The sequence below is a fragment of the Oryzias latipes genome, chromosome 2 (assembly GCF_053564925.1).
Source record: "Oryzias latipes strain Hd-rR chromosome 2, Olatipes_Hd-rR_3.1".
Taxonomy (NCBI): domain Eukaryota; kingdom Metazoa; phylum Chordata; class Actinopteri; order Beloniformes; family Adrianichthyidae; genus Oryzias; species Oryzias latipes.
In genome coordinates this window covers 20,388,143-20,410,199 of record NC_136238.1, presented here as the reverse complement: position 1 = coordinate 20,410,199, position 22,057 = coordinate 20,388,143, and the positions used below count along the sequence as shown (strand labels likewise).

The window sequence follows — 22,057 nt, the reverse complement described above, 5'->3', positions numbered from 1 at the left end:
GAGATCATTTCAATGGTTCGTTGACATTACGTCTGATTCCTATTGAGACTGAGGTTCACATCGCAGACACCCAGTGAAATCTGGCCAAGTGTAGAGGAAGTATTTGCTCTTAGAACAGAGGGCTATTGGTGATCTTCTGTCTTTTGCAGATTCTTACCTTTGTGAGACCGCTTTCTCTGCTGTTGTTGAACTGAGGACCAAGTACAGGTCCCAGCTAAACATTGAGCGGGGGCTAAGACTTGCAGTACTGAACTTCAAACCCCGCTTCACAAAGCTGTGTGCGAAACCTGCTCATTCTAGTCATTACTCCTGAGTTCCTCATTTTGATTTTAAAAAGCACAAATTGTTTAATTTCTTCTTGTTTTGTAGGTTAATGTGTTTTATATACCTTGTCACCAAATGTGTAACATTTAATGCAATTTGATTTTATGACATATTAATTAGATTTTTTTTATTGTATCAAATGGTCCAGTTAGTCAGCCAAAAATGTTCAATTCATTTAGAGACAATGTTAGTGAAGTGATTTATGAGTTGATCTATTTTTTGTTTCCTTTAATGATAATAAAAATATAAAATTTTTAGAGAAATAATTTTAACCTGAACAACTTGACTACTGATACTAATGAAAGCTGTGGCATAAAGTTGTTTTGAGGGCTGTGACGGGGTCCCGCCGGAAAAGGATGCATAGGAGCCAAGGTGAGTGGGTTATTTCTTTATTCAAGAATGGTGAGCTCTCCACTAGCTCCACGCAGGGCCATATCAACATAGACACCCCCGTCTCACTCATTCCTCACTACCTGTGATGCACCCTTTTAAATGATGAGCCCCTCCGATTGGGCGTGGCTCTCCATCATCTTCCAGGTGGCACCACAGGTAGATATTTTATACATAAAATATACACAAATACACAAAATAAAAACAGTGTGGGCCCCCTCACCATCTGACGGTGCCACACCGTCACATCATCCCCCTCCTCTGAGGGATCGATGATGTGTAGCAATCCAGCTCAGCAGTCCGCCACCGCGCAAGCCCCACGCCGATCTCCACCCAACAGTTCTGGAGACGCCCTCCAGTGTAGAGGCCCTGCAGTCCAACCACCAGGCATCAGCGGGGCCTTCTTCTGGCTCGTGCTCCTCCACCCACGTCCTTGCGTCGGCTGGATGCACTTGCTGCGGCTGCTCCATGACGGCGACCCCTCCCGCTCTGCACCTCGGTGCGCCGCTCGGTGTGGTCCCAGCCCCGGCAAAGGCCCTTCAAACGGCAACACGCCTCCGCTGCTCCAGCCCGGGATGGCGCCTCAGCAGAACGGAACCGCTGACAAAACGTCTCTGGCAAGATGTTACGTTTGACCCGGGGGGCTCCGCTGAGGACCCGATAGACGTGGGGCCTCCAACGCCTAGGCGGCAGTGGAACCGGGCGGTGTGCCCATCCCACCTCCGGCCATCTCCGCGCTCCAGCAGTCCGCCACCCTTGATGTCCGCCGCTCATGGACGCCGAACCAGATGCCAAAGTGTCTCTTTCCGGGCCCCTGACCAGACCTGATGCTCTGACGAGGCCACCCGGATCCACCCCCTCTTCCTTAGAGGATGAAGTACTCCTCGACGGAGGTGTGCCTGTGGATCTTCTTCCCCGCCTCTGCTTCCTCACCTTTTTGTGGCCTCCTCTGCGATCCCACTTCTGACACCATAATGTCGCGAGGTCCCGCCGGAAAAGGATGCAGAGGAGCCAAGGTGAGTGGGTTCCTGATTGGTGGTTTGTTAGTGAGTGGGAGGAGCATAATCCAAGGCTGCTTCTGACCTTCTGTTTTTGTCTTTATGTGTTCAACATTTAACAGCAACAATCAAAGTTAGAGTTGGTGAGGTTTTCGGGTAGTTTCACCTCTTTTTCAGAGTTGATGTTTATGGAGGTCAAAGGTCAGATGGAGCAGTTTTTTCTACTCTAGAATTTAAGAAGAGGAACGTTTCAATGCTGAAGAACTCAACCAAACACTGACATTAAATGATTTTTTTAACGCTCTTTATCTTTACCTTTTCATGAATGCATGGAGGAAAGAACCTGACCTGGGGGGTATTCCAGAAAGCATGTTTAAACTAGCCTGACTTTAAGCCTGAACTCTGGCTGAAATCTGCCTGAACTTGCTTACTCTGGGTATGTCGGTTCCAAAAGACCGGATATGAGTTGGCGTAATTATGCTCGACTTGGTAACCCTGGGTTAATGCACGTGAACAGCAGGTACATAAAGACATTCTCAATGGATCGCCGATTACTGGAGTCACCATGGAAACACGTGATGAAAATAGGAAAGCGCTATGGTTCGGTGAGATGGAGTCTGAGAGTTTAATGACGGCGTATGAAGATTATACGTCCATCAAAAAAGTAACACGGCTGCATCATCAAAAGAAAGAGTTTCTGCTTGTAGTAGAAGAACAGACAAAGTAAACGCACGAGTTTCTGATCTTATTTCCATTTTCCTTGTGACACATATATATATAACTTATCCAATTTTGCCAACTTAAATGAATTCCTTCTATTGGTAACAAATGATTTAGTTAAATTTATTCAACCTAATTTCTTATGTCTATAAAACTCAATAATTGTTTATACAACTCAAATTTATGTATTTATCTAACTAAATGTCATATTACTCCAATTCAATTAATATTTTATCCATATTAATTAATTATATTTCTTGATCTCTCATATGTCTAAGTATGAGCCGGCAGATATGCTCATTTTTATAACAATAAAAAGACGGGGAGAAAATACACAGTGTGCATAAATTCATTGTCATTGAAGCAATAAGTGGTAGGGGTGCTAAATAAACTCATCATCTTCTCCTTCACTTTCACTCATGGTGCAGAGACGTAAGCATAGTAGGACAAAATAACTCGGCAAAACACAGTAAAACAGCTAAACAACTAAACACATTTGGTCAAAAACCCACACTTAAACCCAAATCTGTCCAGACAGGCAAAGGGAATGGTATCCCACAATCCCTTGCGGTGCCGCTCTAACAGCCGTACCAAAGTTACACCTACTTAATTGAATTAATTTAAATGAAAGTAAAATAACTGTCTGATAACTACGTGTTATTTTTAAACTGACTTAACAAAAAAAGATTTTTAATTATCTTAACTGAAGCAAATAATTAAGTTAGATCAAAGTAAAAAAGTTTATCTTTCCAACATCCATATGTGGTCTTATCACCCTCTCACGGTGGAAAAAGTATTATCTGAGCTTCTTCATCCACTAAATCATCTTCAAATGGACACACCATGCTGCTTCACCTCTCTGTAAACAAACTAACCTTCAACTAAACCTGCTCCAGACCAGGTTATGTTCAGAGCATGAGTTGCCATGGCAAATTGACATACCCTGAAACATACTTCCATTTCTGGAACCGAAAGCTGAGGTTATCAACTTCCTTAGCCTCAAACTTATCGTGGGAGCTAGCATAACCTGCTTTCTGGAATACCCCCCTGTAGACTGTCAAGTCCCAAAGAGGACTCCTCTGTTTCCTTTAGCTCAGCTGTCCTGTGCTGCGTATAAGGAGTTGAATCACAGAGAAACTTGTTGTTTACCATTGCTGTTTTTTTTCTTCGAACTTTTCCTGTCCAATAACTGCACTAAAAGATCAGAGCTGAAGGCTCTACTGTCACAACAGGGGTTATGAATCTTCTGACACGTGAGGTGTATATTTGTACAAACCCCTTTTTTATGTGCGCCTAAACTGTTTATGTTGATCATGTTTGTATTACCTTTTTTTGTTGTTGGACCGGACAGAAAAGAAGAAGAGAGTGGGACATTAGAGATGGGAGATACGTGTACAAAAGAGAGCAACTAATACTGTCAGATGTAAATGTTTGTCAAAAGGGGCAGAGCCAGGCCACAGGCTCAAAAGTTACAAACCTACCTGTCGGCTCCAAGTATCGTCAGATACAAACATGTCAACATGTACACAAAAAAACTACTGTTCCCACACACTTTACTATACATATAAACACACACACATGGAGCTTTTCATTCTGTCACGCATACTATGTGTGCAAAGGTGAGCTGACACCTGCATTCCGGTGAGTGTTGCAACTGTTTCTAAAAACAAAGGAACAGCTCGGGTTACTTCTGCATAAAAGCCGACAAATGATTCAATAGGCAAAAGCAGAACTGTGAGGTTACATGATCTGCTCCACACCAAACATGTTATAAAAAATATGGATTATTACAGACTGTTCAACACAGAAGTGGAAGGGAAATGGTGTGGGCTCCTTTTAATCCTTGTGCTATCTTATGGGGTCCAGGTGACCCCACCCTTACTTTGATGTGTTCTCCCCACCATGATAAAAGTGGACAAAGGTGGAAAGATTTCATGTAATCCATGGACACCAGTGAAGATCACAAATCATTGAAGAAAAAAGGTTCGGAGCACTGTCTTGTGGGGTCCAGATGACCCCACTCCCAAGGTTAAAGTGCCTAGGATAGTACAAGGGTTAAACCCAGGCAATTTCCATTGACTGAGTTAACAAAAACTGAAACAAAAGTCATTTAGTGTTTTTTTACTTTTTTTGTCCACTCTCACACACACTTTTGCAGGACCTGTGAACTTTGAATCAATTTCAAACCACTACTTTATTATATATATATATATATATATATATATATATATATATATATATATATATATATATATATATATGGACCAAGGAAGAATGTTTATGTATAGCAGTTCAGTATAACTGCCAAATGCACCAAGGTGGATGCCGTAGATGGACTAGAACATGGACACAACACAACACACACGACACACACACATACTTTCAGGGAGGAGACTAAGCCAAGCACACGAATAGGGGGCGGAGCTCTGTTCAGGTGTTCCTGAATCAGAAAATGGGGAAATTGAGTGTTTTTCTCCATGTCAGAGCAGACTGTGGCTCCAGGAGGAGACGGTGGCTCCGACTTTCTTCTTCTTCACGGTGAGTCTTTGCGTTTTCCGTTATCTTCTCCACTAATGATGAAGGCTTTCATTTGTGAGGAAGAAGAGCAGCGGAGGGAGAGCTCAGACTGAAGTTTGTCTTGAACTTCTTCTGTTCAGAAAGAAAAGAGTTCTTCCAAAAACCATCAGCTTAAGGTCACCTGAAAGAGAAATGAAGGGACCTGAGGAGTGTGTGGGGTGTTTAAGAGTGTGTGTGTGTGGGGGGGGGGGATTGAATAGAGTGAAGATGAACAGAAGTGTGTGTGAGTGACAGATGTGATGAGGGGATGATGGACAGACAGCAGCTGGTGTCTGACAGGAACACCCTGCTGGATCTTAGTCCTCCAAAGAGGGTTGGTGTCCCTCACACAGAGAGCAGCTCATTGGCTGATTCTCTGTGACATCATCCGACCAACAGTGATTCTCTCAAATGGAGTGATCACTCTGCTTCCCCCTTTCTTTCTCCAGCTCAGATCCAAATGTAATACAAATGATAGAAAACATCGGTGGGAGTCAAATGAGGTCTGTGAGAGGCTGTGGAAGATCTTCAGTGGTTTGAGTAATCTCTCTGCTCATGAAGGTTTGAACTCAAAGGTCATCAGTGCTTAAACTGCTGCACGTTTCCAATCATCTCAGTGCTGAGATCTCCTTAATTTCTGAACTTCTAACTTATAATGGAACGAAGCTGTGAACAACAACTTTTAGTTTTTAAATGAACCGATGAAGGGCTGCATGGTGGCGCAGTAGTTAGCGCTCTTGCCTCACAGCAAGGAGGCCCCCAGTTCAAGTCCCAGCTGGGGGGCCTGAAACAGAACATCAATGGGGGACCTCTGTGTGGAGTTTGCATGTTCTCCAGGCTTTCTCCAGAGACTCCAGCTTCCTCCCACCATCCAAAAACATGCTTCATAGGTTAACTGGTCACTCTAAATTGTCCATGTGGGTGTGAGAGTGAATGGGTCTGTGATTATGATTGTGGTTGTGGACATTCTACCCTGTGACACACTGGCAAACTGTCCAGGGTGTCCCCTGCCTTCGCCCACAAGTGGCTGTGATAGGCTCTGCCAGCCCCGTGACCCCAAAAGGGACCAAACGGAATAGAAAATGAATGAAACGCCTGAGATTGTAGCAGTATACAGAGTGTCTGCTTACAAAACAGAAGCTATGGCGACATGACCAAAATAATAAATAAATAAAATCTCAGATTTTTTCAGGAAATCACTGCTTCGATCTGTTTGGAGTTTCTTCTCAGGTCTGCTCTCAGCAGCTTCAGTGTTCCAGAGCTCTCTCCAACAAATCGCTGTATCAAAGTCCATAGCGGCTCAGCCTGCAGCTCTCTGCTCGTTATTTCAGTCAGAGGAAGAATTTATGTCTTTCTTTCTTTTTTTTTCTCCTCATTCTTTGATTTCTGTATGTTTATCTTGACGGCTTCATGTTTCCTGATGTGTAAAAACAGGAAGTTTGTTGTCTCTTTGTCAAAGTGACTGAATGGAAATTTGCTGCTGCAGCTCCATGTCTCCACCTGGTGGAGACATGGAGCTGCAGAAGTGCAGCAGCTGATGGCAGCTTCCTCTGCCTCCCACTGCTGTCTGACTGCATTCACCTGAACCTGAGAGGAAACACAAGAGAAGAGCCAATCAGTGGAGGAGCAGCTGATCTGTTGGTGAAGGAGGATCAGAGCTGATGATTAGGAGGGTTTCCTCTGCAGGTGAAGGAGGAAGGTGTGTATGAGCTGCTGTGGATCCAGTGAATTGAGCAGCATGGATCAGTGGGAGGAACCAAAGGAGGGAGCCCCTCCCTCTAAAAGCACTCTGTGTTGGGAAGATGAGAGCCACAGCAAAGCTCAGAGGTGAGATAAACATCTCCAACTGTCCATGATCTTCTCCATGTCAGAACTCAGGAATCACACCAGCAACCTTCATTCTTCACAGGAACCAACCTGGACCTGGATCTGAATCAAGCTATGTGTCCTTCAGGAGTGACATGTCAAAGGATTTACCTCTTTTCTTCATCGACAGCAGTTCAGGAGTGGAACAGTAAGTGTTAGTCAAAAATGTGTTTTGGATTCAACAGATGGACAATAATTGATGAACTGGAGGCTCTCTCCAACCAAGCATTTAGTTTCATACAGTTGGCACTAGGGGGCTTTTTTAACAAATTGTCTCACTCTTGATCCATCTGTTTATTATCTGAGTTAAATTGCTCAACATGGAAAAAAAGGTGATTAACCTCCATCATGGAAGAAATTAATTTTTATTAAAACAAATGTTTTTTCTATCAGGACCCAACAAAGACTTGAAAATGACTCTGACTCTGGATCTGAATCCAGCTGGGTGTCCTTCAGGAGTGACGATTCAGAGGATAAAAATCCTGACTTTAAAGACATCCGTTCAGGAGTGGAACAGTAAGTGTCTGGATTCTAGTTCAGATGATCAACAGTTTTCAGATGAAGGACTTGAGGTCTGGTTCAGTTCTGGATCTCTCTGATCAGACCAGTGACGTGCAGTCAGGAGAGGCAGGTGAGGCTGTGCCTCACCTGTCATTATGGGAAGAAAAGAGAACAAATAAATTAAATTATTATATTTAATCAGTAAATTGTGCTTTGCAGTCATTTTCCATTTAAATGTACCATTTTTGGGTGTTTTTTCTTTTCAAAATCGCTGAATTTCCGCATTTGCCGTTCAGATACTAAGTGACGTGCGATGAGGCACCAGCCCGCTGAGCCTCACCTTGGATTGCGCAATACCTATGCAGTCAGACGGTACTGCTGTCTCTCTGTATGTCGGTTCAATCACTTGTACTATATGAGCTGAGTTTACATAATTTAGCAGATGTATATGATGTACAGTGCTTGTTTTTATAAATAACTGTATGTGAGGGACGTGTTTCTTGTGCTGAGCGCTAAACGCCGGCAAAAAAGCCACTGGGTGAGGCCAGCAGTTCTCGTGCCTCATGTTAGGGGGCGCCGGTGAGCCCTGAGATTATGACGCTAAAAAATACTAGAAGAAGTGATAGCAAGCGGCAAGTCATTTTCTTCAGAAGGAGCGGCGTATGGACTTTATTTACAAGTAAAGTGAAGACGATAATAACGTTTGTGCTTTTTTCTATGCTGCAGTTTGTATATGGAAAAAAAACATGTTGAAATGATATTTTAAACAAAAGACGTTAACTGTTGTCAATCAAATGGTGAATAAGTTACTCAGTATGGTTCACATGTTTGTAAATCTGACTGATGACGTCAGTGCCTCACCAGCCATTAACCTCACCGCACGTCACTGGATCGGACTCACTTGGAGCATCATGCGTGTGATGAAATCTTTTCAGTTGAGTTTTCTGAGAGTCTCTGAGAGCAGAGATGTTGGAGAAGAAAACATGTTGACTGCTGACTCTGACTGACAGCAGCTCCAGTCTAATGAGGAGAATCACTGCAGACTCCTAGGATTCAGATATGAGTTGTCCATTTGTTTAAATCATGACACACTGGCAGATACACACTGGCTTGAATGTAAAGTATATGTTTTCCACAGAGTCTCATATTTCTGTCAGCTTAACATTGTTCTCATCACACCTTTAAATAGCTCAGCTTTGTCTGTTTGGATTGGAGTCATTTACAGAAAGGAAAAGAAACTTTAAAGACTTTTTGATTTCCACAAATGTTTGATCAGAACTGAAAGATTTCAGTTTGGTCTCAAATGTTTGATAAAGGTCTTCATGTTGTCTCGAATGTCATATTCAAAGTGAGCCTGAACAACAGAAAAGATGAATTATTGATGCATAAAGTTGACTCTATCCAGACTTCAAATAGAAAGTTTGGTTCCAATCGACAATCCTCAAGTTCTAAAGTTTGTTCTGCTTCAATGGACTTCTAAAGATGAGCTTCTTCACTAAATGCAGACGAGAGAACCAAACATGAGCAGCCTGAATCCAGTTGACTGTAACTCAGATTGAATGAATGTTAGCTTGATTCGTGCTATAATCCCTCAGAATCTACAACCTACAGATGATCTAAAAAGCTGCTGCTAGTCTTTTCAATTTCATCTCAAAAGGACTCGTCAATGTCTTGCTTTCTGCAGTTGCTGCCTGCAGACTTCAATCTGGCCTACAGAGAGATCAGCTCAACAGAACCTTCTTACCTGAACACTCTAATCAAGATCTACAAGACTTCCTCCTCTGAAGTCCTGTCAATGAACTGTGATTCAATTTGCAGCATAAGATCAGCATACCTTTGTGATCTACAAAGAGGAATGAGCTATCCAACTCTATGCCAGGGATTTGACCGGTTGCACCTGGTTGCCTAACTTTTTTCTTTTTTCCACTTTCTGGTCAACATTGCCTTTAACTCAGCAATTTTTATTTTTATTTTTTTTATTTTTTTATCTTTTAATTAATAAACTGGTAAACAAAAAGTCCATTATTTGAAACACAATTCTAAAATAATGATAAATCATATGAAAAAGTTGGTGTACAAAGTCTGACTCAAATGAAATTCAGGCTTTTGGATCTAAACTAACCCGATCTAAACGGCTGGATAACTCTGACCTTTTTGCCTCACGCTAATGTTAGGTTAGGGTTGTGAGGGACTGTAAATAGCAGAAGAGTGTAAACAAAGATTTCCTGAGATAATATGTACCATGTAAATACCACTTAAGTACACTGTAAGTACTGTACTGTAAAAGAAAGCGTTACCCAATTCCTTGTGCTGCCGATCTAACAGCAGCACCAAAGTTACACCTACTTAATTGAATTAATTTGAACGAAAGGAAAATAATTGTCTGATAAATATTTGTTATTTTTAAGTTGACTGAACTCAAAAAAATGATTTATCTTAACTGAAGCAAATAATTAAGTTAGATCAAACTAAAAAAGTTTATCTTTCCAACATCCATATATGGTCTTATCACCCTCTCATGGTGGAAAAAGTATTCTCTGAGCTTCTTCATCCACTAAATCATCTTCAAATGGACACGCCATGCTGCTTCACCTCTCTGAAAACAAACTAACCTTCAACTAAACCTACTCCAGACCAGGTTATGTTCAGAGCATGAGTTGCCATGGGAACTAAGCATACCTTGAAACATACCCCTGTTTTTGGAACTGAAAGCTGAGGTTATCCACTTTCTTTGCCTCAAACTTACTGTGGTAACTCACATAACCTGCTTTTTGGAATACACCCCAGGGCCACCATAGTTCATCCTTTAATACCAATAATGTCACAACAACACCTAAATAACACCGTTTTTTTGACATATCGTAAATCTTCAATCGTTCACACGACTCCTGTGAGTCAGCTGATTCTGACGTGGAGAAACGCTGATTTTCTTTCCAACTGTCACGGTGGGGGGTGGCTCGAGAGCCGGTAGGACCCAGACGCAGAGACGGGAGGCCAACGGGTTCAGGACTAGAGGGTTTAATGTCCAACAAACAAAAGGCGCTGCAGAGCAGGATGACAAAAACAAAAACAAAAACTCACTGTGGCGTGGCATGAAACAAGGAACATGGCATGAAGACGTGAACACCGAGACAAAGGCTACTGGACCAGCACAGGAGGAAGGCAGAGACAAGACTTAAATACAGACAGGGCAGACAAGACACAGGTGAACACGATCAGGGCAGATGGGTACCAAGGAAGTACAACTCAAGAAACAAGACAGGAAACCTTTCAAAATAAAACAGGAAACAGAACCAAACAAGACAGAACAAGAACTAAAACGAAAAACAAGACACAACAAACTCAAACCATGACACCAACATCAGACCACATCTCTATTGAGCTGGCACCGGCATACAGACCTCTCCTCACCAGAACTAGACCCTCCTTAAAACTGGTGAGTGTATGGCCAGAGGGAGGCATGGCAACACTGCAGGGTTGTTTTGAATGCAAAGACTGGTCCATGTTCAAAGAGACTGCCACCAAGGGCCAGAGGGTAGATATTGAGGAGTATGAGGGGACTGTGTTGGCCTACATTTGATGGTAAATGGCGTATACTTATATAGCACTTTTCTACCTACAAGTCCCAAAGCGCTTTAGTCACAGTCCCATTCACCCAGTCACACACACATTCACACACTGATGGCGGCTCCGCTGCCAAACACTGGCGCCAACCTCCCACCAGAGGCAAGGTGGGGTTCAGTATCTTGCCCAAGGACACTTCGACTCACGGATGTGCAAGGCGGGAATCAAACCTGCAATATTATCATCATGGGTCGACCGCCCTACCGCTGCACCACGGCCGCCCCAAGTTAAAAGTGCATGGAGAACGTTTGCACACAAAAACACATCAAAAGAATATTAACAAGAAACCATGGATGACGGCAGAGTCCTGCTGTGAGAGAGAGAGAGAGAGAAACTGTGCTTTTGGATCTGGAGAAAAGCTGTCCTCAGAACGGAAAGAGTCAGACTGAACAAGGCTGTCAGACTGGTGGAAAGGGCCCATGGAGACGAAATCCAAGACCCTTTTCAACAATTTTCTACAATGGCAGGAGTTTGTGGCAGGGAATTAAATCTGTTATGGACTATGCAATGATTGCGATTATTCCTCAACCCTTTGATGAGTGCACAAACGTCCTGAATAAGATCGATATGTACTTTGGATGGTTTGAGGCTTGAAAGTTAGTTTGGTTTGAAACCTACCAACACAGACAGAATGGAGCTGATTGTTGCTGATTCTCCACAGACTGGACCAGCAGAGCTCAGAGACTCCCAGTGGTCCGTCTGTCCAGCAGCATCAAACACAGCTGGACTCCATCTTTCTGGTCTGTACATGAACAACAACTACTATTCCATGATTCTGTCCACAGTCGTCTCCATGCTGCACTTTGGACACCAGTGGACTGTCAGTGTGTCCAACATGGAGCTGATGTTTGGCTCCATGACTTCACTCTGATTGGCTCATTCATCTGGAATTCTGTTGCAGCTGCTGGAGGACAACATTGCCACTTTTGTGAAGAAGGAGCTGAAGAGGATCCAGAAGCTTCTGAGTCAGAGGGAGGATGAGGAGGAGGCTGAAGATGAAGAGCAGATGAGCAGCAGAGAGTCACTGGTTAAGATCACAGAGAACTTCCTGAGGAGAATGAAGCAGGAGGAGCTGGCTGATCGACTGCAGAGCAGTAAGAGGAGTTGGTGACACTTTACAATAAGGGTTCCTTCATTGACGTTAGTTCATGCATAGTTAAGCATTATTTAGCTATTAAATAACATGTTAGACACATTTTTGCGTTTTTGCATTACTAAGTGTATCATTTATTTCAATAGTTAGCAGCTATTATCTTACTTACTTACTTAATTCATAAAAAGGCATTAAGTGTCAGTTGACACTCTTTGTGGGGGGAAAAACCACACCATTATTGTCTGTAGTTTTAAAATGGAAATAGACTTAGAATTCCTTAAAATGTTTGTTTTTCATGTTAATAAAGCCTCTCAAATAAAACAGTAATTGTGACACAGCACATCAATACTTTTTCTACAATAAAACAATGATAACATGATTCATTAAGAAACTCTTAGTTCCTACACAGATGTAGACTGAACCCTCTATAGAATATATTTGTCACACACAATGTTCATAACCATTTTTTTCTTGTTCTACCATTTTCCCTGTACACAGTATGGAAGGGGCAGGGTCACTGGTAGCTGGAATCAGAGGAAGTGGGTATTTGGGATGCTGGGGGTGCACCACTCTCAAGGACAGACTTGGCAGCACCGTCAAACAAGTTCAGGGATACCGCCACTTTGGTTGGTGGAGAACAGAGGCAAGAGGGAACATATGCCACTTATAGCAAATCATGTCAAAAGAGGGTCATGTATCATCAATGATGAGTGGCGAGTGTGCCAAAATGCCCTGTCCCAATGATATAACACTGTAAATCCCGGTGTGTCCCATGGCAGTGGTGAGACGGGGGCCATGCCCAACATAATCCGTAACCCTTGTGCCATCCTAGGCACTTTAACATTGGAAGTGGGGTCATCTAGACCCCACAAGACAGTGTGCTAAACCTTTTTTCTTCAATGACTCTTGATCTTCGCTGGTGTCCATGGATTACATGAAATCCTCGTCACCTTTATCCATTTGTGTCATGGTAGGGATAACACATTGATGTAAGGATCAGGTCATCTGGACCCCATAGGATAGCACAGGGGTTAAGGCGGGATTCTTTGTGGCATGGTACTCAAAGACAGGAACACTAACAAGGAGTGGAAACAGACTAGTCAGATCAACTGACAGGTAGACTGACAGTGAAATGTCCAAAGTTTTTGTTATTCTTGTGGTTATTGAGGATGTTAAGTATGTAAATTTGCTCAAGCAATGAGATGTAAACTGACCTGTAAATAGTATCGTTTTGGAGTTGAACAAAATGTGTGAAATGCTTGGTTTGTAATTGCTTACAGTGACAGTGAAGTTTGTTCACTACACTTTTGTATTTCTGAAGGGATAAATGTTTGCAAAAAACCCATACATTACACAATGATTACCAGAGGTTGTAAGACTTTTAATAAATGTTTCCAAAGGGATAATTATGTACAATAAGATTCCAATAATCATCACATTGTCATGATGTGCGGTGGCGTGATCAGACCCAAACGCTGGAACCCAGAAAGAGACACCCCTCTCTTCGATGAATAAGGATATATTCTAAGGAAGATGCATGAGTCCATGACGTTGAATGAAGGTAAGTGAAGGAGAGTCTTTGTTGATGAGTCTGAGCGGCGTAGATGAAAGATGGAGATTGGCAGAGTTGTGGCGGGACTGGTGACATAGCTTGACTGGATAGTCACTTGGTCGTGGCACAGCTGGAGTCGTGGCACAGCTGGAGTCGTGGCTTGGCTGGAATTTGGCTGGAGACGTGGCTTGGCCATAGAGAGAGAACCCAGGTCGACACTTGTGATGTAAGGATCATGCAGGAGGTAGATCAAAAGCTTGGATTAGAATAAGTTCAACACGAGGTAGATCCAGAATAGACGAGTAAACATTAGACCAAACACTGCACCATAGAGGGCAACAAACAGGCGATGAATGCTGGAATGCGGCCACCATATATACTGGAGCAGGAGATGAGGTGATTGATGAAAGCTGGGTTCAATCGGTGGAAGAAGCAGAGAATGGAGGGGGGGGGGGACTCCCGGAGACACCATGAACACATAACTATCAACTATGGTCAAGTATTTGTTAGGTAAAGGTTATGAGGCTTTACAGCATTTATAGGGTTAGGTCAGGTTAAAAACCTTAAGGAAAACCTTACTTACCATTACAAACAGCCATAATAAATGATTATGTCATACATTATTAAGACTTTATGTATATAGTAACTGATGCATATATAATGCTAAGCAATTGCAAAAGAAAACTTTGATTAATGCTTTGTTAAGCATTACGTAAGATTAAATAATAAACAGAAAACTATTCATGAATGCATTGGAAATCACACTTAGTTATGCATAAAAGTTCCTGTTAACACTTTATTTAATTGTAAATTAATGCTTAATTTTGCATTAACTATCATTAACTATTTCTCTGAAGGTTCTAGCTTCGGGATAAATTAAGATTCATTCATGTCTCAACACAAGTAACAAGATTGATTCAAATCTTCATCATTCAGGGCTGCAGAGAGTTGATTAACTCTGTTTGTTGTCTTCAAACAGGTTTCACTACTGCAGTTTGTCGACAAAAAGTCCAATCTGGTCTGAAGAAGAAGTTTCAGTGTTTGTTTGAGGGGATCGCTAAAGCAGGAAACCCAACCCTTCTGAATGAGATCTACACAGAGCTCTACATCACAGAGGGAGGAAGAGGAGAGCTGAATGAAGAACATGAGGTCAGACAGATTGAAGCAGCATCCAGGAAAGCAGACAGAGCAGAAAAAAGCATCAGACAAGAAATGCTCTTTAAACTCCCAGCTGGAAGACAAGAACCAATCAGAACCGTGATGACTAAGGGAGTGGCTGGCATCGGGAAAACAGTCTTAACACAGAAGTTCACTCTGGACTGGGCTGAAGGCAAAGCCCACCAGAACCTCCACTTCACATTTCCATTCACTTTCAGAGAGCTGAATGTACTGAAAGAGGAGAAGTTCAGCTTGGTGGAACTTGTTCATCACTACTTCCCTGAAACCAAAGAAGCAGGAATCTGCAGCTTTGAACATTTCCAGGTTCTATTCATCTTTGATGGTCTGGATGAGTGTCGACTTCCTCTGGACTTCCACAAGACTCAGATCCTAAATGACCCTAGAAAGTCCACCTCATTGGCTAATCTGCTGACAAACCTCATCAGGGGGAACCTGCTTCCCTCTGCTCTCCTCTGGATTACCACACGACCTGCAGCAGCCAATTTGATCCCTGCTGAGTGTGTTGATATGGTGACAGAGGTCAGAGGGTTCAATGATCCACAGAAGGAGGAGTACTTCAGGAAGAGGTTCAGAGATGAAGAGCAGGCCAGCATGATTGTCTCTCACATCAAGACATCTCGAAGTGTTCACATCATGTGCCACATCCCAATCTTCTGCTGGATCACTGCTACAGTTCTGGAGGATCTGCTGAGGACCAAGGAGGGAGACAAGCTGCCCAAGAGCCTGACTGAGATGTACATAAACTTCCTGGTGGTTCAGGCCAAAGTCAAGAAGGTCAAGTATGATGGAGGAGCTGAGACAGATCCTCACTGGAGTCCAGAGAGCAGGAAGATGATGGAGTCTCTGGGAAAACTGGCATTTGAGCAGCTGCAGAAAGGAAACCTGATCTTCTATGAATCTGACCTGAAGGAGTGTTGCATCGATATCAGAGAAGCCTTGATGTACTCAGGAGTGTTCACACAAATATTTAGAGAGGAGAGAGGCCTGTACCAGGACAAGGTCTTCTGCTTCATCCATCTGAGTATTCAGGAGTTCCTGGCTGCTCTTCATGTCCACCTGACCTTTACCAACTCTGGAGTCAACCTGATGGAGAAACAACAGAAGAAAGCCAATATCTTTCGATTAAAACAAAGTAGTCCAGTCCAGTTCTACCAGAGTGCTGTGAAGAAGGCCTTACAGAGTCCAAATGGACACCTGGATTTGTTCCTCCGCTTCCTCCTGGGTCTTTCTCTGCCGACCAATCAGAGTCTCGTACGAGGTCTACAGACTCAGACAGGAAGTAGCTTGCAGACCAATCAGGAAATACTCCGGTTTATCAAGAAGAAGATCAGTGAAAATCTGTCTGCAGAGAAAAGCATCAACCTGTTCCACTGTCTGAATGAACTGAATGATGGTTCTCTAGTGGAGGAGATCCAACAGTCCCTGAGGTCAGGACGTCTCTCCACAGATAAACTGTCTCCTGCTCAGTGGTCTGCTCTGGTCTTCATCTTACTGTCATCAGAAGAAGATCTGGAAGAGTTTGACCTGCAGAAATACTCTGCTTCAGAGGAGGCTCTTCTGAGGCTGCTGCCAGTGATCAAAGCCTCCAACAAAGCTCTGTAAGAACTATCACGTATACATTCATCACTTGACTGTATTTGCTGCTTTGTATGGCAGAAAAAGTTGCAGTACATTTCACTTTTTCTGCCAGACTTGTTTTTTTCCAAGAGATTTGTGTTCACTCAAGTGGTAATTGTTTTTTTTTTTCTCTATTTATTACATTTCCTTATGCAGACTTGGTGGCTGTAAGCTGTCAGAGAGAAGCTGTGCAGCTCTGTCCTCAGTTCTCAGCTCTCAGTCCTCCAGACTCAGACATCTGGACCTGAGTTACAACATCCTGCAGGACACAGGAGTGAAGCTGCTATCAGCTGGACTAAAGAGTCCACACTGTAAAGTAGAGACTCTCAGGTCAGCTTTCAGTCAACTGCCGGTGTAATATTCAACTGTTTTTCAAGGTTCTGTTTGGAGAAAGTGTCAGACAGACTTCAGCAAAGAGGAAACAGCTGGGGATGGTTGCACAAATTAAAAGAGAATCAAAACTTCTTGTTTTAAGTTAAAATCCTTGTCTGATAGTTACAATAATTATCTTTTCATTTTCAATATGCCAGAATGAAAAGGAGAAGGCAAGCCCAACTAGGTGTTCATACCTGTGAGAAGTTCATCTTGTCTGTGTTCATTGAAAGAAAACATGAATCAATCAAAGAACTGACGATTTCAATGGACAAACAGTTGCAGCAGATTTCTGACCCACAGAGCAGCAGCTCCTTATGAAGAGATGTGAGGATGTCAAACTGGAGCAGACTGATATGAGGTTCCGTTTGTGCCAAAAAAATGTTTTTGTGTCCACTGTCTATGTCTTTGGTCCATTGTTTATGTCTACCCACCGAGTTCATTGTAAAACTTTGCATCTTTCTTTGTTATGCGCCCTGTCGTCTCCTTAACAACCGTTGCTACTGTTGTTAGCTACGACGTTTCCCCGTGTCTTGTCGTTAGATCATAGATCTTGTCGTTTTTCAAATTTTGCCAAAGTTGTCAGAAAAATCCTTTGTACGGCTGGTAAATTGTTTCCTGTACTACCACAGAATGAAAAGAGAAATGTTTATTAAAGCCGGTGCTAGGGTTTAACCATGACAAATACTTTTTTAAGATGAACTTTATTGATATTCCCTCAAACGCGCATTGCCAGAAAGATGGCAACGATGTACAACGCTTTCAGGTTCCCGAAGCGGCTCTCTTGCCAATTTTTTAAAGTTATTTAGAGTCTAGCTTCAATTAAATCTGGAGATGAAACTACTATTTAAGTCTTTAAAAAAATAGCTGTTCTTTATCAAACATGCTGTCACAAATCGGGTGGATAAACGAGGAGCAGACGGCCCAAAATCTTTGAGTGGATTTTGATCTTTTCTTTTCAATCTGTTAGGTATTTATTTGAGCATGAGGTGGCGCTCTCTGGACCACTATAAGGCTCTTTTGGGCACCTCTGCTCCTCGTTTATCCATCAGATTTGTAACAACATGTTGAATAAAGATGAGTTACTTTTCAAATGACTTTTAAATAATAGTTTCATCACAAGATTGAATTGAAGCCATACTCTAACTTAAAACTAAATAACGCGAACGCGAAACCGTTGTACGCATGCCCCCCCCCCTTTCTGGCATTGCACGTTTGCAGGATTATCAATAAAGTTTTTTTTTAAACGTGTTTCGTTCCGTGATAATACAGGAAACAATTTAACGACCGTACAAAGGACTTCTCTGACAACTTTTGCAAAATTTGAAATACAACAAGATCTAAGGACACGACATGGTGAGACGACGTAGCAAACGACACTAGCAACTGTTGCTAAGGACTTTCCTGACGCCGTAGTTAGACGACTTGGGATAAGGACAATGACAAAGACAAATGCAAAGGTTAAGCATGGAGCAAGCATATGCATCACAAAGTAAATACAAAGTAATAATCAAAGAATCATGGGCATGCAGAAGATATTGCTTAGTAGAACATAGACATGAACCAATGTAAAATGAACTCGTTCAATAGACAGACAATGAGCCCAAAGCACAGACAGTGGACGCAAAAACACAATCAGTAGACATAGACAATGGACCAAAGACATAACAGTGGACGCAAAAACACATTTTGATATTTTTGGCACAAATGGAACCTCAGACTGACAGATCTCGTCCACGGACCTGGTTTTGACGATTGTTCAGAACTGAGTTTGGATCAGAACAAGGTCCCTTTATACCTTAAAACACAGTTTTTAGGTTGGATTCTGGCTCTCAGTTCTGCTTAAACAGACACTAAATCTTTGCTGGATCAGAGTTAAGAACTTCTGTACATACTTTATATACAAGGCTTGGAGCAGGGCTCCCTGGAAGAGGGTACTGCGCCCATTGTTGAGGTGCAGCAATTGTTATGTTGCGTTCCTACCAAATACTAATTCAAGAGTCAACTTCTCATCTGCCACATCTATATTGATGCATGTTAAGTTGCTGCTCAACGTTCATTCATTTTCTGTACTGCTTTGTCCCTTTCGGGGTCACAGGGCTGCCGGAGCCTATCCCGGCTACTTGGGCATAGGCAAGGGATGCCCTGGACAGGTCGCCAGTCTGTTGCAGGGTAGAATGTCCAGAATCACACACCCATGCACTCTCACACTCACGGACAATTTGGAGTTGCCAATTAACCTATGAAGCATGTTTTTGGACAGTGGGAGGAAGCCGGAGATCCCGGAGAGAACATGCAAACTCCACACAGAAAGGTCCCCAATTGATGTATTTTTCATGGACTTGAACCAGGGGCCTTTTTGCTGTGAGGCAAGAGCGCTAACCACTGCGCCACCATGCAGCCCTGCTGCTCAACGTTCCTCCAAAAGAGTTTTCACAAATCTGATATTTTTGCTGAAAGTTTCATGAGGCTGCAACTCCCATCCCTGGGCTTTTTTATTTTGAAGAGCTCCACTATTGAGTCAGCAAGGGCCTCATCATCTCTGGGTTTATGACATCATTCAGAGACTTAACAATAAACTGGACACACTCCTGCCATGGGAATCACATTCTGTGTGAATGTAGCTAAATGCCCTAATAACAAGTACCCTTACAGGAGTTGCCGTATACAAGTGCTGCTGGCTTTTGGATGGTCCTGGCTCATGGAAAGTTGGTTATTGACCTCATCTGCCAAGTGAGCAGAATGGCAGGGTAGAGGATGCAGCAGAGCGGCAAGATGTAACTTGGTCTCAAAAAGGGTCTGAAAATCCTTTACCTAATGGCAGTCAGGCTACCTCTGGTGAGCACATGCAGAGATATGCGGCCCTCCAAAGGAATGCCACCCCAAACCATTACTGACCCACTACCAAACCGGTCATGTTGGACAATGTTGCAGGCAGCCAAACCTTCTCAACAGTGTCTCCAAACTCTGTCACGTCTGTCATATGTGCTCCTTGTGAACCACAAAAACATAAGGACGGAGAAGAGGTCTGGGGTCTCCACTTGAAGATCGCTCCATGGTTAGAGGTGTCTTGGTGATCGCCTATTATTTCCACTGTTGTCTATTCCATTTGCACAAAAACATGTTAAATTGATTGTCACTATGCTGAATTTGCAAAGATCCTGGACTTCCAGCTGCTTCACTGCTCCTGAAGAAATTTTTCTGTCTGATTTCAGGTTAGAGATCTGCAGTTTGTCAGAGACCAGCTGTGAAGCTCTGGTCTCAGCTCTGAAAAAAAACCCGTCCAATCTGACAGAACTGGACCTGAGCAGGAACGACCTGCAAGATTCAGGAGTTGTTCATCTGTGTGGTTTTCTGGAGAGTCCAGACTGCAGACTGCAGACTCTGAGGTCAGACTCCATGTTTCAGTTGTGTTCAGATCAAATGATGACAAAGTTGTGTTGACACTAAACTGCAACCATGAGGCTGATGTTCTCCTGCTGCATGCTGACCATCTTCATGCTGAAGGCTGACTTCTTCTTCTGAGCTTTAGTCCATTCACTGTGAAAGAGGATCTCATGTTTGAATGTTTCTTTCCATCGTCTTCATTTCTAATGTCAGCTTCCTTCAGGACTCATCTTTTCTTTTTCCACAAAGGTCTGCAGATGTTTCCTCTTCACTGCAGTTGTAAGGAAAGCTTCTTCTTGAAGATCAAACTGATCTCATATGGATGAAAGTTGATGTTTTCTGGAAGTTCTGACTCATTCCAATAACAGCAGAGAGTTCTTTAATTGTTGTGACTACAATCAGAGACTTGATCTTCAGGCAAAGTTCTTCCTGTTGGAGAAAGCTTGAACTGAATTTGCAGCATCTGTGTTGCTGCCATAATTTGATTGTCCGACAGGAATGATCTTGATGAATCAGTGAGCAGAAATGTCCACATTGTGAATCTGATCTGCAGCAGCATCTTCCTGCAGCTGCTTATTCTCTTCAAAGATCTCCAGAAGAACTTCTTCTTTTCTTCCTGCAGCTGCTTCTTTCAAAGCTGTCTGCTGACATTTGTGCTCCACAAAGTTCTGCTTGCAGCCATCAGCTCTTCTTTGTGTCTTTGCTCCAACAGACTCCTTTAAAACAAGTGCAGGAGAAGCAGCCGTGCACGCTCACATGCACTCTGAGTCCTGCTGTGTTTCAGCAGATGCAGCTGAGAGTCCAGCGGCTGATGTTTGTGAGCAGACAGTGACAGAGTCATGCTGCAGCTGGATGCTGCTCTGACAGACACATCCTCCACAAACATCCTCACCTTCTCATCCACAAACATCATCACATCATCCACAAACATCATCACATCATCCACAAACATCCTCACATCATCCATCAAAGCTCCCAGCAGCTTCTGACGCTTCATTCATTCAAGTCAAAACTCCACGTTCATTATGAAATGTATAAGGGGGAGTTGTACGCTTACAACCAGATCTTATGCAGAACAAGGGAAAAGTACTTCTATGAAATCATTGGAAGTTGCAGCAGCAACTCTCGTGTCCTGTTCACAACAGTTAACAGATTAACTAACCCTCCAACCCAGCTACCAATAGAACTGGTTTGCACACCTAAATGTAATGAGTTTGCTGTATTTTTTAATGACAAGGTTCAGGGCATTAAAAAAGCCATCAACTCCACAACACATATAACTATCAAACGGCCACCTACTCACTCTAAGCTGACTCACTTTGTACCTGTCACTGACCAAACTGTCCAAGAGACCATCACCCGTCTGAGCTCGTCTACATGCTGCCTTGATGTGTTACCCACTAGATTTCTAAAGTCTGTCTTGAACAGTGTGTTGCCATCAATTACTCAAATAGTTAACATGTCTCTTCAATCTGGAATATTCCCAGAGGCCTTAAAAACTGCAGTCATTAAACCTCTCCTGAAGAAAAGCGGTCTTGATCCCACTGTACTGAATAATTACAGACCTATCTCTAATCTGCCATTTTTAGGAAAAGTCCTTGAAAAAGTTGTCTACCAACAGCTCACTGATTTTCTCTTATTAAACAATTCATTTGATGTTTTTCAGTCAGGTTTTAGACCCCATCATAGCACAGAAACTGCTCTTATCAAGGTAACCAACGACATCCGCCTGAACACTGATGATGGCAAAGTCACTGTCTTAATCCTGCTAGACCTGAGTGCTGCCTTTGATACTGTTGATCATGGGATCCTTTTGCACAGACTCCAAGACTGGGTTGGCATCTCTGGATCTGCCCTAAGTTGGCTCAAGTCTTATCT

At 42.8% G+C, this 22,057-nt stretch overlaps 2 protein-coding genes across 2 annotated transcripts; both read left to right on the top strand.

Moving 5' to 3' along the window:
* Positions 1 to 6,949: 6,949 nt before the first annotated feature.
* Positions 6,950 to 12,221, top strand: LOC144988663 (uncharacterized). Its single transcript, XM_078939296.1, has 4 exons — positions 6,950 to 7,002; positions 7,248 to 7,370; positions 11,641 to 11,719; positions 11,881 to 12,221. The coding sequence occupies exons 1-4, from the start codon at positions 6,950 to 6,952 to the stop codon at positions 12,088 to 12,090; spliced, it is 465 nt and encodes a 154-aa protein (XP_078795422.1). The 3' UTR covers positions 12,091 to 12,221.
* Positions 12,222 to 13,605: 1,384 nt separating this feature from the next.
* LOC101170571 (NLR family CARD domain-containing protein 3-like) lies at positions 13,606 to 20,602 on the top strand. The gene is made up of 4 exons (XM_023949690.2): positions 13,606 to 13,633; positions 14,604 to 16,401; positions 16,577 to 16,750; positions 20,008 to 20,602. The coding sequence occupies exons 1-4, from the start codon at positions 13,606 to 13,608 to the stop codon at positions 20,234 to 20,236; spliced, it is 2,229 nt and encodes a 742-aa protein (XP_023805458.2). The 3' UTR covers positions 20,237 to 20,602.
* The last annotated feature ends 1,455 nt before the right edge of the window (positions 20,603 to 22,057 follow it).